This window comes from Macadamia integrifolia, chromosome 4, assembly GCF_013358625.1.
Source record: "Macadamia integrifolia cultivar HAES 741 chromosome 4, SCU_Mint_v3, whole genome shotgun sequence".
Taxonomy (NCBI): domain Eukaryota; kingdom Viridiplantae; phylum Streptophyta; class Magnoliopsida; order Proteales; family Proteaceae; genus Macadamia; species Macadamia integrifolia.
Genome location: NC_056560.1, coordinates 32162665 through 32178187, shown reverse-complemented (window position 1 = coordinate 32178187; position 15523 = coordinate 32162665). Strand labels below are relative to the sequence as shown.

The 15523-nt window shown below is 41.3% G+C and overlaps 2 protein-coding genes across 2 annotated transcripts; both read right to left on the bottom strand.

The window, feature by feature from the left end:
- Positions 1-1944: 1944 nt before the first annotated feature.
- On the bottom strand, positions 1945-2821 carry LOC122076405. Its single transcript, XM_042641706.1, has 2 exons — positions 2419-2821; positions 1945-2330 (listed from the first exon to the last, which is right to left on the bottom strand). Exons 1-2 carry the CDS (start codon positions 2819-2821, stop codon positions 1945-1947), a joined length of 789 nt encoding a protein of 262 aa, XP_042497640.1.
- Positions 2822-2845: 24 nt separating this feature from the next.
- Positions 2846-4015, bottom strand: LOC122076404. The gene has a single exon (XM_042641705.1). The coding sequence runs from the start codon at positions 4013-4015 to the stop codon at positions 2846-2848; it is 1170 nt and encodes a 389-aa protein (XP_042497639.1).
- Positions 4016-15523: the final 11508 nt, after the last annotated feature.

The window sequence follows — 15523 nt, the reverse complement described above, 5'->3', positions numbered from 1 at the left end:
CTTTACATAGGAAATGGAGCGGTTGCGAAGGGTCTTCACCTTTCGGTCCAAAATTTCTGTCGGCTGCTCTATATAGGTTATGTCAGCTTCTAGGTATTCTGGTTCCACGTGTAATACATGAGAGAGATCATGAACGTATCGCTTTAGCATGGATACATGAAATACGTTATGAACATCCCCGAGTGAAGGTGGCAGAGCAAGCATGTAGGCTACTGAGCCAACCCGGGCTAAGATCTCAAATGGTCCAATGTATCTTGGGCTCAACTTCCCCTTTCTATGAAACCTTTGCAACCCTTTAGTAGGAGAGATCTTGAGAAATACCTTTTCTCCTGGCTAAAATTCAATGTCTTTTCTGTAGGTGTCTGCATAGCTCTCTTGACGGGACTGAGCTGCTTTAATCCATTCTCTAATAACGTTGACTTTGTCACAAGTCATCTGTATCATCTCAGGTCCTAACATTCGACGTTCACCTACCTCATCCCAATACAAAGGAGTTCTGCACTTCTCTGCCATATAATGCCTCATACGGAGCCATCCCAATTGTAGCTTGGTAACTGTTGTTATAGGCAAACTCCATAAGGGGTATATATTCTTCCCAACTACCACACATTTCCATTGTACATGCCCTGAGCATGTCTTCCAATATCTATATGGTTCGTTCTGACTGACCATCAGTCTGTGGGTGAAAAGCAGTACTCAAATTCAACTGTGATCCTAAGGCATGCTGGAAGCTTTTCCAAAATCTGGAAGTGAACCTAGGGTCCCTATCTGATACAATGCTCACTGGCACTCCATGTAAGCACACTATGTTATCCATATAAAGTTGTGCTAGTTTGGCCATAGAGAACTTGGTCTTGATGGGAATGAAATGAGCAGTCTTAGTAAGCCGATCAACGATCACCCATATCGCGTCCATCCCCTTAGGTGTACATGGTAGTCCGGTGACGAAGTCCATTGTAATCTTTTCCCACTTCCATTCTGATACTGGGAGTGGCTGAAGAGTACCATAAGGTCGATGCCTCGCAGCTTTTACTTTTTGGCATGTGAGACAAGTCGCCACATACAAAGCTATTGTGACTTTCATGCTTGGCCACTAGTAATTTTGTTTGAAGTCTTTGTAGATCTTTGTACTTCCCAGGTGGAGTGAGTACTCGGAGCTATGTGCCTCTCGCACTATCTTGTCTTGTATATCCAAATCATCGGGTACACACATTCTGCCTCGAAATATCAATGCTCCATCACCGGCTAAAACAAAATTGAGGTCGTTCATTGTTTGATCTTGAACCTTAACTCTGATCCGCTGCAATTCAGGATCCAAAGGTTGTTTCATTATTACCTCTTGCCTAATAGCCGGATGTACCTGTAGAGCCGTCAAGGATATAGTCAACCATTTAAGGTTTTCTGGTTGACGTTCCAATTCTAAGGTTACTCCTTCATATAAGAGAGCTTCATCCATTAGCGTCGCCTCTTGTATGAGTGGTGGGCTGACCATTGTTAGTTAAAACGGGAACGGCAAAAAAACAGAGACGTACGGTATGTGTTTTAAAAGGATAAAAACGATGAACGGTACGGTCAAAAAAACGGTCAAAAAAATAGGAAACGTCAAACGGACGGAAACGAACGGTACGAGTATTAAACGTGTAGTTTTCAAAAAAACGAAACCAAAAAAATGGCAATATATCATCATGTAATTTGAGAGATTATTGTCTGTATACCTGCATCTAATGTTCTAAACTACATCAACATCAAACATTCATGCATATATCATCCAAAATATAACATCCAATGTAAGTTCCAAATTAATACTTAATACACCATATTAAAAACGACATGTCCAAAATATATAAAAAAAAAAACCATCCATCCATATCATCCAAGATGTCTAAAGAACTCAGTATCATTATAACAGGTCCAAAGATCAATGATAAAAAAAAAAGAAAAAGATCAATGAGGAGACATTAAACTACATGAAGTAGATCCTCCATCAGCTCCAGTGTCAGATGGTTCAGGTTCCTTGTACGTCTGCTCAAGCCTCTCCATTTCAAGCTCAAAGTCTACTATAGGTAATTCACCAAGATTATCTAAATCAATAGGCCTTGAATCTTTATGTAGTTGGCTTTCATAGTTCTCCCTCATCATAGAGTTCATCCTGATGTACACCAAATCCTCTAGCATCTCTGGGGCTAATCTATTTCTTTTCTTTGTTTGTGCTGCATCCCAAGCACTCCAATTACGCTCACAAGGAGAGGAACTACAAGGCTGACTCAAGATTCTACAAGCAATATTTTGAAGCACAGGAAATGCACTACCAACAAATTGCCACCAAATCCCTACAAATCAACATAAGTAAACAAATATAAGAATGTTATATTTAATTAAAAAAAATACAATAATAAACTAATTAACTAAGTCACTTACTTGGATGATTAGTTTTCATCATTGTCTGCCCTGTCATATTGAACAACAATGGACTTTTCATGCGATAATCAATGACTTCTTGCATGAATTGCTCACGATCTTCTAAAGGAACCATGATGTCTATTATAAAATCTTGTGCATTCATAAATTTAGTTCCATCAATATCAAGTCGACCACCAAACATAATAGAAGGATTCAAAAGTGCACCAAAGAGATGAACATGATGAATAATGTTCTTCTCTAACCTAAATTGAAACAAATCCATTATGGCTAAATACTTCCCTCCATCCTTCTCCACAAATTTTCTCAATGTTTCTTTTGCCCTTTCTGTTGCTTCATATAAGTAACCTACAGTAGAACCATCTGAATCAACAAGGCGAAGAATACGAATAAGTGGCTCCATGAAAGCAACAACTTCCTTTGCCCCCTACCAAAATGTCTCTGATTGAATTATTCCAATAGTTCTCACTGCCATTTCAGCTCTATTGAATTGAAAGGCTCTCCACTCAGATGATGCAACAAAAAGCCTCAGCTCATTCTCAACAACAATAAGAGACTGCAGCATAAAAAAATAAGTACCAAACCTTGTCTTGCAAGGCTGCTTGATATCTCTATTGTTGGTGAATTTTCTCATCAATGCTACAATACCTGTGTGCCTGTGAATATAATCCACTACAAGTTTTCCATCTTCTATAACTTCCCTCACCCATTTAACTTTTTTGTGAATATCTTTCAAAAGTAGATTAATCCCATGAGCAGCACAATTTGTTCTATATATATGACGCCATTTTCCAGACAATATATCACCACAAGAACAAAAGTTAGAACCATTATTTGAAATAAATTGCACAACATTCTTTGGTCCAACTTTTTCAATGACATCAGAAATTTCATTGAAAAGAAATGTGGAAGTTAATCTATTTATACCGCACTCAATACATTTCAAAAACACAGCACCCCCAGGAGAGTAAGCAATCACATAAACCCATGACCTCTTCTTTATGTCAGTCCAAGAATCAGACATAATTGTGCAACCTGTAATATCCCATGTCGCCTTTATACTGCTAACATATTGCATGATTTCCGCTTTTTTTCCAGGAATCAAACTGGTCCGAAGATTGCTATAACTAGGTACAACATAACTTGTACCATAAGCACATGCACCCCTTAACATCTCAATAATAGAATTTGTCTGAATAACATTGAAGGAAATGTTATTATTGACAAAAAAATCAGTTACCAACATGTCCAATGATTTCTTGTCTTGCTTAGCAGCCATCTCTAGCATTGTGGGTTGATGTGCAACCCTAACATGAGGCATAGATGGTGTGCTACTTGTGGAACCCATTCCACTTTCAAGAGAATCACTCCTTCTTTTCTTAGCAGATCTACTCAAATTAAATTCTGCCAGGGCATCAGCTTGAATGTGCTCAGGAACTTGGGTGCAAATTTGAACATCATGTCCAGGTTGACAAGCTAAACGAGCCTTCACTCGTGAAACACTCCCGGAATAATTAAGTCCACAATAGTTACATATGAAACGGCCCAAACCACGTTGCTCTACATGTTCCCAAAATTTATCCTTAGGTCTCACCATTTTGTTTAAGCTCAGGTAGCTCAACTTTGAAATACCTACATAATATAATAAAACATCCTTTCCAATCTCAACAAATAGAATAATTAACATATAACGAATGAACGATGAGTAAATTCCTTTCAAAAAAATTTAATCATAGATTAGTAAATGAAAAAAAAAAGGGATGTAAAATGCCAAATCGGATTAGTAATCAGAAAAACAGAATTATAATACCCAATCAATCAGAAAACAGAATTATATCTTACTCACTGCAACAGTCGATCATGAGGTATTTGAGAGAGGACAATTGCCCTAGATAAGGCAAGACCATGCAATTATGACAATGACTGAGTATAACAACCTCTAAATTAGAGAAGGAACGGTGGCCTGGTATTACCAACATTTTCCAAATTTGAAATTCTTAGGGGCCCCCGGAGTTGGGAGTTACTCCATGGTTGATTGAAATTGCAGACTGAAAGTAACTTGGAAAAAGAAGCCATGGCGAAAGTGACCCTTGCGCCCAGACACTTTCGATGCTATATTACAGAACAAGAGGAAGAAGAAGAGTAGAGACAGAGAGAAAGGCTCACAAGTCACAACAAGGGCTCGAAGAGCGTACCTCAACAGCAACCCTCTCAAACCACGGCTCCTGAGGATGGCAACTCGTCTCAGGCTCTCAGCAGCTGTTGCTCACTGGTTTTGATGCCGCTTCTGACGACGGCCAAAACCTTCACGCCGACTATGGAGTGTGGAACTGTGGATCCGTTGAACGATGGATCCGCTTCCAACTGACGGCCAAAACCTTCACGCCGATCTCAGCAGCTGTTGCTCGCTGTTGCTCACTCGTTTTGATGCCGCTCTGAAGTCTGAACTCTGAACCGTCGTCAATCCGCTGCGGCCAACATTCGTGAATCGTGAGTCGCCTTCAGGTAATGGCTTCGTTAGCTCGGTTTTCCCTAGGTTGGAAAATCGACTCATGAAAGAAGGGAGAGATGGAGCCACGGACTCACCGGGAGAGATGGAGTCACGGAGACACGGACACACCGGAGCACCGGACTACGGCTACGATTCACGTTCACCGGAGTACAATTTCAGAACTCAGAAAGAAGCGATCCTAGAGAAGGTTCAGGCCAATCAACTCCAGAGTCCATACTCTCTCGTTTGCCGAAGAAAGGAATCAAAGGATCCTTCAAAAGCTCTATGAGAAAGAAGCAGAGATGGAACTTGGAAGACATTAACAGGAAGAAAACGAAGGGAAGGGATTTGGGGAAGAAATGAATATTAAAACGTTTTCTTCGGTTTTGGGTTTTTTTTTTTTTTTAATAGTATGATGAAATTCCCAGTTTGCCCTTATAAAATGTATACGCATTTTAAACGTGCGTTTAAAACGTGTTTAAAACGGTTTAGACAGCCGTACCCATTTTTTCCCGCATTGTAAGGAAGCATACGGTAATACGTGTTTTAAACGGCAAAAAAACGCGAACGCGTTTTAAACGTGTTTTAACTAACAGTGGGGCTGACTGCTAAGCATGAGAGTGATACAGTTTGTGCCTTCTGACTCAACGCATATGCTACTACATTAGCTTTGCCGGGATGATACTGAATGTCGCAGTCATAATCCTTCATGAGCTCAAGCCATCTCCTCTGCCTCATGTTCAAATCTTTCTGGGTGAAAAAGTACTTAAGGCTTTTGTGATCACTGTATATCTCACACTTCTCCCCATACAAATAATGTCGCCAAATCTTAAGGGCAAAAATGACTGTGGCTAGTTCCAAGTCATGAGTGGGGTAGTTCTTCTCATACTCCTTTAGTTGTCATGCATACGCTATCACCTTTCCGCGTTGCATGAGAATACAACCCAACCTAACTTTGGAAGCATCAGTGTAGCTGTCATTCCACCTGTGCCTTCAGGGATGGTCAACAGAGGGGCCGACACCAACCTCTTCTTCAATTCCTGAAAACTCTTCTCACATTCCTCTACCCAGTCGAATTTCACACCCTTTTTGGTCAATTTAGTCATAGGCGCTGAGATTCAAGCAAAATTTTCAATGAAGCGCCGGTAATATCCAGCCAAACCTAAGAAGCTTCTAATTTCAGTGACATGCTTAGGGCTTTCCCATTCTACTACTGCTTTCACCTTATCAGGATCCACTTCGATTTCAGCCTTGGACACTACATGCCCTAGGAATCCAACTTGCTCAAGCCAGAATTCACATTTGCTGTATTTGGCAAACAACTGTTGTTCTCTCAACCTCTGTAACACCATTCTCAAGTGTTGAGTGTGCTCCTCTTCGATCTTGGAGTAGATCAAGATGTCATCAATAAAAATAATTACCCATTTATCGAGTACATCCTGAAATACTCGATTCATTAAATCCATGAATGCTACCGGTGCATTGGTTAACCCAAAAGATAACACTAGGAACTCATAGTGACCATACCGAGTCCTGAATGCTGTCTTGGGGATGTCGCTTCTCTTTATCTTGAGCTGATAATAGCCTGATCTAAGGTCTATCTTTGAAAATACCCTTGCACCCTGCAGTTGGTCAAATAAATCATCAATGCATGGCAAAGGATACCGGTTCTTAATGGTTAGCTTATTCAACTCCCGGTAATCAATGCACATACGCAAGCTGCCATCTTTCTTCTTGACAAACAATACTGGGGCACCCCAAGGTGAAACACTTGGGCGAATAAACCCCTTTTCCAGTAATTCCTACAACTGCATCTGCAACTCCTTCAATTCAGCTGGTGCCATCCTGTACGGAGCCTTAGATACTGGAGCTGCTCCAGGAGTCAAATCTATGGCAAACTCCAACTCTCTATCAGGTGGTAAATGCATCAGATCATCTGGGAAGACGTCGGGAAACTCTTTAACCACCTTTACCTCTTCTAGAGGTGTAATCATTGCATCAAAATCTAGTACCGATGCTAAATAGCCTTGACACCCACTTTTCAACAATTTTACTGCTTGAAGGGCGGAGACAAGGACCTTTCTCACCCATTTCATTTTATCTGCTCGATATACCAATTCTCTTCCTTCGTCATCTGTCACCCTAATCAGCTTTTCAGCACACATCACATTAGCTCGATGAGCCGACAACCAATCTATGCCCAGTATAACATCAAAATTCTGCATATTGAACTTAATGAGTTGTGCATCAAAGTTCTTCCCACTAATTTCCACTAGGCACGGCCCATACACCTCCTTCAACTGAGTAACTTTACCAGTAGGCATACTAACAATCATTCCGTGATCTAGGATCCTGGGTGGCATCCCAAGTTTCTCAACAAATCTCTTAGATGCGAATGAATGAGTAGCTCCTGAATCGAATAAAACATAGACTGGTATGCTTGATATGGGTAGGACACCTAGTGTAACAATGCATATAATTTCAGCAGGTCATCAATATTTAACATAAGGAAATTCTTAATTTAAAATGTACCTGCTACTACTTCTGTACTGGCCTCAGCTTCCTCAGCTGATAGAGTATACATCCTTCCCTGCGGTTGACTTCCCCGAGTTAAGGGAGGTCGGTACGCCGAGGGCTGACTGGAGGGCAAGGCTGGTCTGACCTGGCAGTCTTTTGCATAGTGCCCATATGAATGGCAGTTAAAGCAACGAATCTGAGATTTTGGAACTGGGGCGGGGCCCCTTTGCACTTGACCCGTTGCAGGTGGAGGTCGGGGTGGCCTTAGAATTGTAGGTGCCGCACTAGTATTCGGGTGAAAAGATGTGGAGCCCGAACCACCAGCTGGTCTAGGAGGGTAGCCAGATGGCTTATAGGGCTGCCTATACATAGGCCCAGAACTGTACGACCCACGGTATGCTTTGGAGGAGTTGCCCATATCCGGAAATGGATTTGTTCTCTTCCACAGTCCAGGGGTGAGGGACTGTTCTCCCTTCTGCTTATCCTCCATGGTCTTGGCCTTCTGCATAATCTGGCCATGGTCAGTCAAATCCAAGACCTCAAGTACAAACCCAATGGATTCCTTTAGGCCCTTTAGAAACCTTGCAGCCTTCTCTGCAGCTGTCCTCATATGCCTTGGGGCAAAATGGAACAAGCTCTCAAATTGCTGTTGGTACTCAAGGATAGTCTTACCTCCTTGAGTTAAAGCCATAAACTCAGTCTCCTTGCGGTCTCTGAAGCTGCTTGGGTAATGATTGTCCAAGAACAACTCCTTGAACTGTTCCCAGGTGGGTTCTGGATGGGCAGCCAACAATATGGGCTTAGAGGCTTGCCACCAAGAGTTGGCCTCCTTCTTGAGTTGCAACCCCGCACAAATGAGTTTCTGTGCATCTGTGCACTCAATCACCTCAAATATTTTCTCTAACTCCTGGATCCACTGGTCCGGCTCCAGAGGATCACTCCCCACCTTACAGAATACAGGTGGTAAGTTCCCCTTAAATGACTCCACTACCTTTGACGTATTATTCGTCGGTGGGAAGTTAGGAGCATAAGCCGGATAGTAAGAGTATGGAGGGGGCACCCCATACTGAGGAATACTGAATGGTGGAATTGGAGGTGTACCTCCCACTTGTGGCCTCGTACCAGACCCTACAGGCGGGTCCTGTGGAGTAAGTATCCGGGGAGGTTGACCTGATTGAGAAAGGTCCAATTGTTGCTGAATAGCAGTCATAAATGCTTGATGTTGCTAAAGCATTTGTTGCTAGAAAGCCTGTTGTGACTGCTAAATTATAGTAGCAACGTCCCCCGGAGTAATAACCGGTGGAGGGTCCGGAAGTGTAGTCATAGGTGGGTCCCCATGTGCCCCACCATGACCAAGGGTCTCTAGAGGTGGTGGAGGTGAGGTTTGCCCCACAGAGCGAGACCTCCTGGGATTCGGTGGTCGACCGATCGGACGAGGACCACACGGGGTACCTCGGGCATGGCTACCGGATCTAGTACGTACCATTGTATCCCTGCACCTGGAACATATCATACATCACATTGGTTAAACACCATAGAATTTATATCGGCACATAATTGTATGCCAACCCACAGGGTATTGTAGTGTATGATAATTTACAGCTAACCGCAACTTGATTCCAAAAATACAGGGTTAGTGCTCCAACAAGTATGACAATGGTCCCACTTGACCATAACATATCATTATAAGAATAATAACAATAATCATAATAAGTATATTAATAATAACCATAATAACAATAAAAATTCCAATTTTTTTTTAAAGTTTTTACTCAATCGCCGGGTGACACTGGCGGGCAGGTTGGCCCGTCGGTTAGAAACTTCAACCGGCGAGCTGATACCGGCGGGCAGGATGGCCCGCCGGTTCTGACCGAGCTAAAATTTGCGAACAGGGCACTTAAGCCCTGTTCCTCCTTTTCTTCCTTTATTTTCCTCTCTCTCTCTCCCTCTCTCTCCCAGGCGAGTTTTGAGAGCTTTGTGACGCTTCCACTCGCGATCTCACTCAACGATTCAACGCTTTTGGAAAGGATCACTCCTCTACTCACAAGTAAGTTCTTCTTCCCTTTCTTCTCAGAATTTTTACTTGGGGGGTAGAACTCATGTGTAGGCTTCAATCTAGGTTCTTTTCCCATGTTTCCTTCCATAGAAAAGTGTTAACATATGAATGTGATGCTTCTATTGTGATTTACTTCTAGTTTTAGGAGTTACTTCTCCATTTTGGAGAGAAAACCCCAATCCTGCCCTAGTTTTCTCAAATTTGGGGATTTCTTCAATTCCTGCTCTTTTTCCCCAATTAATGACTCAAATGCAATGCATTATGCTTGATTTGTACTTAACATGCTGTAGAGATCATAAGAAGTCCCTTATGTGTAAAACCCCATTTCTTCCCATGAAAATCCATCTTTTGTGTTAGGTTTTCTTTGATTTTCTTTACATCCTTTAGTATTTGTGGACCTCAATAGCATAGTAGTAGATGTTTTTGCATATTTTAATTTGTAGATTGACGGCATTTCATCCATGAACATGTAAGCTTCATGCTTTCTCTGTTGTGAGTCTTTTGCACTTTTTCTTAGCTTGGACTTGCACCTTGAGAATTGGGGTTTTCTCCTTCCTTAATTGTCATGCCTTATATGCCCCTTGTCACCTTGCTGTTTTGCCCTACTCTCTGTCTTGTCACTGCCCAGGCATTTCATTCATAGACTTTTTATCATTTCTCACTTGTCACATTGTATCACATTCTATTTCTTTCCATGATTTCTGTTTTGTCACTTACCCTTCTTTCCTCTTTTTCTTGCCAGAATGTCATCTTGCAAAGGCAAGGAGCCCGCATCCTCTAGCACTCGATGTAAGACCACCGCTTCTAAGCAGAAGAGTGTGGGGACTAGTTCTCCAGCCCCCCGCACAAGGAGACCCAGACCTGGCCGGTTTGATCCTTCTGACTACGATGAGGAGCTCTTCCACAGTTCAGAGGTAGCAGCCAACTGGCCGGCCTTCCTGAAGAGGTCGGTAATGATGGAGAAGACTGTGGTAGTCGATGACTTCCACAAGGTTCAGCTCCGAGAGAGGTTTACAGCACTGGCTAGCAGTCCATCCTCCAGGTAGACCGTCCGTGCTATGAGCAGCTGGTTCGTAGATTCTACTGTAACCTGGAGGTTTCCTATCGGTACGGGGAGTATGCTATAGTTAGCATGGTGAAGGGGGTGGACATCCAGCTGACCGTGGACACCTTGGCCAGCATTTTGGGCATCTCTGCAGCCGGGCACCGTTACTACAGTCCTCCCAGGAGTAAGCCCCTGGGCCCATTCATGAGTTTGGAGACACCGAACTACATCTATGAGACCATCTGTGGCAGCAGTGCCCGTCTGGAGTCCAAGACATCCTTTTTCCCAGAGGTTCGAGTATTTGCCCGACTAGTCTAGTTCAACTTGCTCCCCAGAGGAGGTCACCGGAACCAAGTGGGCTTCATGGCAGCCTTTTTAGCCTTCTGCATCTATAAGGCTTTAGAGGGAGGTGACGAGCACTTGTGCTTACCCTATGTCATCCTCAAGACCATGGAGCACCACACTTCTCACCCCGAGGATGGAGGATTCCCATATGGCAGGATCCTCACTAGGATGTTCGAGTTCTTTGGAGTGGACCTGAGTGGCGAGGAGGGGAAGACTCCGGCGAACAAGTTCAACAGGGGTAACCTCTTGAGGATGGGTCTCCACACCCTTATGCATACACCTCAGAGAGCAGGAGCTCAGAGAGGTAGGGATAGGAGAGCTGACCCTATGGAGGATGTTCCCATGGAGGAGGAGTCCAGTGAGGAGGATGAGGAGGATGATTTGGTGGATGAGGACATCCCTGAGGAGATGCCTCGGGAGTCAAGAGGTACCGATCCTGGCTTCACCAGAGCTGCAGCCCCACAGCATAGAGCCCCACCACCTGAGAGTGGTGCATATGATTTTGAGGGCATGATGTCCACCATGAGGACTTTGAAGGATGGCGAAGATCAGCTGCTAAGACGGCTGAACGAGAGTACTTCCAGGGAGGAACGCATCCTGGAGAGGCAGGCTACTTTGGAGGATTCCTTCCTCAGACTGGGCCAGGACTTGGACACCACAGCCAATGCCATCTCAGTAGATTTTGGCCGACTTCGGAGGGAGGTACGGCTGGTGAACTCGAGGTTTGACTACTACGACCATCGCCTCAACATCAACTCTAGACCTCTAGTGAACGTAGTAATAATAGATGACGACGTCGTGGCCATAGAATCTTATTACATTAACCACTCTTACTGTGATTCAGTTGAACAACCACTCACATCGAATAACAGCAGAAGATACACCTCAATATACGGCATACAACTTTCTGTTATTACAAACATAAGTAAGTTTCTTAACACGAAACTATGTGGGATACCATCATAGAAATATTGGCATATCCTCAAATTACACTGTTGTCATTCCATGTAGGTCCTTAACTGTGATATTAACCTTCATTGTGGAAAATCGCCTTTGATATGTGGTTAATATCTAACTGTGGCCTTCCGCCTATAAACTGTGGCAAATATTGCCTATGAACTGTGACAAATACTGTCTTAAAATGTGGCAAACATTATCTTTTGAACTGTGGCAAAATATTGCCTATAACAAAGACAATTATTGCCTATAAAGACATTCTCAAATGAAATCATAAACCAAATATTTCAAGAAATAACTGTGCATAATGTAAATGCTAAAACTTAACCATAATTCATCAAACTGTGCCCCAAAACATACGGGCTAAGGTTCAAAACATAAACAAATACTAAACAAAACCAGAGCTCCCACTAATCAAGCATTTCAAATAACTGTATGTAAAGAAATCCTAACTACTTGATGGGACCAAATTTTACTTGCTCTCAATTGCTGGTGATCATTCTACCTCACCCTTTCTTAGTATCATCCTGCTTATCAGCCCCAGAATTCTTCCTCTTCTCTAACCATTTCTTGAAAATAAAATAATCCTTCTTCACATGTCCTTTCTTATGGCACCAGAAACACTCTACGTTGTTGGTATTCTCTTCATCCTGAGCCTTTTGAGATGTGTCAAGTTCTTGAGAGCTATTAGTCCTGTCATATGGCTTGACGCTTCCTCTGTTGAAAAAATTTTTGTTCCTTCTGCTTGGTCCACCAGAAGATCCCTTGTGGAAAGTTGCATTTACACTCTCAAACCTAGTTTGTTTCAATTTTTCTTCCTCTTGAGTGCAAATGGAAATGAGCTCATTTAGGCTCCAATCATCCTTCAGTGCAATGTAGGTAGATTGGATAACTTTATACTGACTAGAGAGGGTATTCAGTGCAATGTGTACAATATATTCTTCATCGATCTGTATTCCAAGATCCTTAAGTTTACCAGCAACAGTAGCTACACCCAAAATGTATTCTCCAACACTCCCACATCCATCATACCTTGTATTCATTAGCCTGGTCATCAATGTGGTTTTCTCAGCTTTCTTGTTGTGTTGAAATCTAGCTTTAATAGCATCCATGAATTCTTTTGCAGTGTCTTTGATCTCTATGTTCCCAAGTATAATTCAGGAACTGCCTTTTTCAAAACCAGTATGCACTTTCTGTTTGCTTTAGTCCATTTCTTAAACTTGGTCCTTTCAGCACTTCTGCTCGAGTCTGTGAGAAGCTCAGGTTTAGGCTCCCTAAGTGTCAAGTCTAAGTCAAGAAGACCTAAATGCAATTCTAATTCCTTCGCCCACTTTTGATAGTTGTTACCAATGAGCATTGGGATGGAAGATACATAACTTGAGGGAATAGCCATCTTACTACAGAAGTAACAACAACACAATACATGCCAAATATCAAAACATAAAAGCATGTAATACCATCAATATATTTTAAATAAGAGTTACAACTAAAAATGTATCCCTATCCTTTGGGACAGGAATTAGCTGATGCTCTTATATTCTTCTTTTAACTGTGAAAACAACACCAACTTCGGAATTCAATCACCTTTGGGCAAAAGAACTCCAAATTCAATGTCCCTTTCTGAAATGTGGATAATTATCCTCAAACCTTGATGACATAACTTTTGGAAAAATATCACCTTTACTGTTGGGGAAGATACAATTGAACTGAATGTACCACTTTGGTGGGTTTCACTCAGTTCTATCATATCTTTTCCATTGGAGATGTATATCTTTATGTTCAAAACATATATATAAATATGTCACTAGGACAACAATAATCATACAAGAGTCACAACCGCAACTACATTCCCATCATTTGGGCTAAGAATGCACTGATCCTCTTGTAAATTCATATTTATTGTGAAAAGAACAATAACTTTTGAAATCCCCTCACCTTTGGGCTTAGGAACCTCTAGGTTACTGTCATTTACTTAACTTTGGTGACATCACCTTTGGGCAAATGTCACTTACATTGCTACCCTGTAGAAAATCATGGAATAATAAGATGTACCACTTTGGTGGATTCCACCTCATCCTTTCATGGTTTCCTAAAAAATTACTTTGCAACTAAGAATGAGCGGAAACTTACACCCTTTTCCATATTAACATATCTTAATTTAAAAATTTTTCTCAATTTCATGGTAACCAATAACATATATATTTTTCAAAGCATTGATTTATGCTCTCTTGTTTCAATGATTGAAACTAAATACAACATAAAATTTCAAATAAACATGTCATATTAAAAATTAGATCATTAAATGTGGCCCGAAACAAGGAATCCAACACAAAAAATAGATTTCAATTTGACCTTAAAACAAACCTTTAAATGAAATATAAAGTAATAAAAACCCAAAATGAACAAAAACCAAACAAGCCTTTAAGGTTTTTTTTTTTTTTTTTTTTTTTTTTGTCAAAACAAATTAGCCGCCGCCTTCTTGTAACTTTTATAGTTTTTTTTTTAATTAAATATTTGACAATGGCATACCAATGTGCACCCAATCTCATTTGGTTCAAATTGATTCGGTTCATTGAACCATACTAATTCATTGAAGCCTCTGGACCAAGTCAGTGGGCTTTGGCCCATAACACTTTAAATAAGATGTTGAGCTTTAGTCTTACATTAAAACATACTAACAAGGGTACATCCATGGGTCCAACCCATTATATTTTATATGTTTTAATTTAAACAATGATAGACCCAAGCTTGGATCTATTATCATCACAACGTTAAACTAGCCCCTTTTCCTTTTCTAAAACTAAATTTCTGCCGCCCACGCTGAAGCTACCGCTGTCGATCTTAATCGGCCACAGAAGAGGTTCTGTTCAAACTTCAACCACCCATAATGGCATGATCAGAGGGTGAGCGACTACAAAACCTTTCACCAAGGATCGTCCCAACCCGGAAAACACCATTCCAATGACTAATGCAAAAATCCAAACGAATTAAAATCCATCACCATAAGCCGATTTCAACCCAAAATAACCAGAAATTAAATTCCTAAGATTTTCGTTTTTTTTTTCAATAAGTCATTACATGTTTAAAACCCATCACTGAAATAGATCTCCATTATGAAACCTTACTTTCAAACCCAAAATAATAATAATAGTAATTCGTTCTTATTAAATATTCACAAACATTATTCAAGTATATAAAATAAAACATGTATCGATTCTTGTTCTGTATGGTTGGCTCTGATACCACTTGTTAGAACTCCCTATGGGTTTGAGTTTGAAACCCTACTGAGGAAACTACACAGGAAAAACAAGAACACAAATCTAATAAAATTATGGAGGATCGATTTATACCTTTCACCTAGTATGTTGCAGAAGATTGATATTGGTCACTCCCACTTTTTCTCTCTTGGCTTGGCTATGGATCTTCTACATCCCCTTAAACCTCCTTGGTTCTCTCACTTTAGTGGTAAAGTGGGGAAGAGTGAATAATGGCTGTAGGGACCCAAAACCTAGTATTTATAATACTGTCCTGCACTCAAAATCCTAAACCATAATGGGTTGAGCCAACATATCCCTAAGCTTGAGAGTGGATCGAACCGGTTCATTCAATTTGACTCTCACCCATTTAATCAACCCGAATAATTAATTTAGCCCATAAATCCAACACCATTTTCATAAACTTTAGAACGTTGTAA

Coding starts and splice junctions, on each gene's coding strand:
- LOC122076405 (XM_042641706.1), bottom strand. CDS start 2,821: ATGGAGCCACTTATTCGTATTCTTCGCCTTGTTGATTCAGATGGTTCT. Junction 2,331..2,418: donor GATGAAAACTAATCATCCAA/GTAAGTGACTTA, acceptor GTTGATTTGTAG/GGATTTGGTGGCAATTTGTT.
- LOC122076404 (XM_042641705.1), bottom strand. CDS start 4,015: ATGGTGAGACCTAAGGATAAATTTTGGGAACATGTAGAGCAACGTGGT.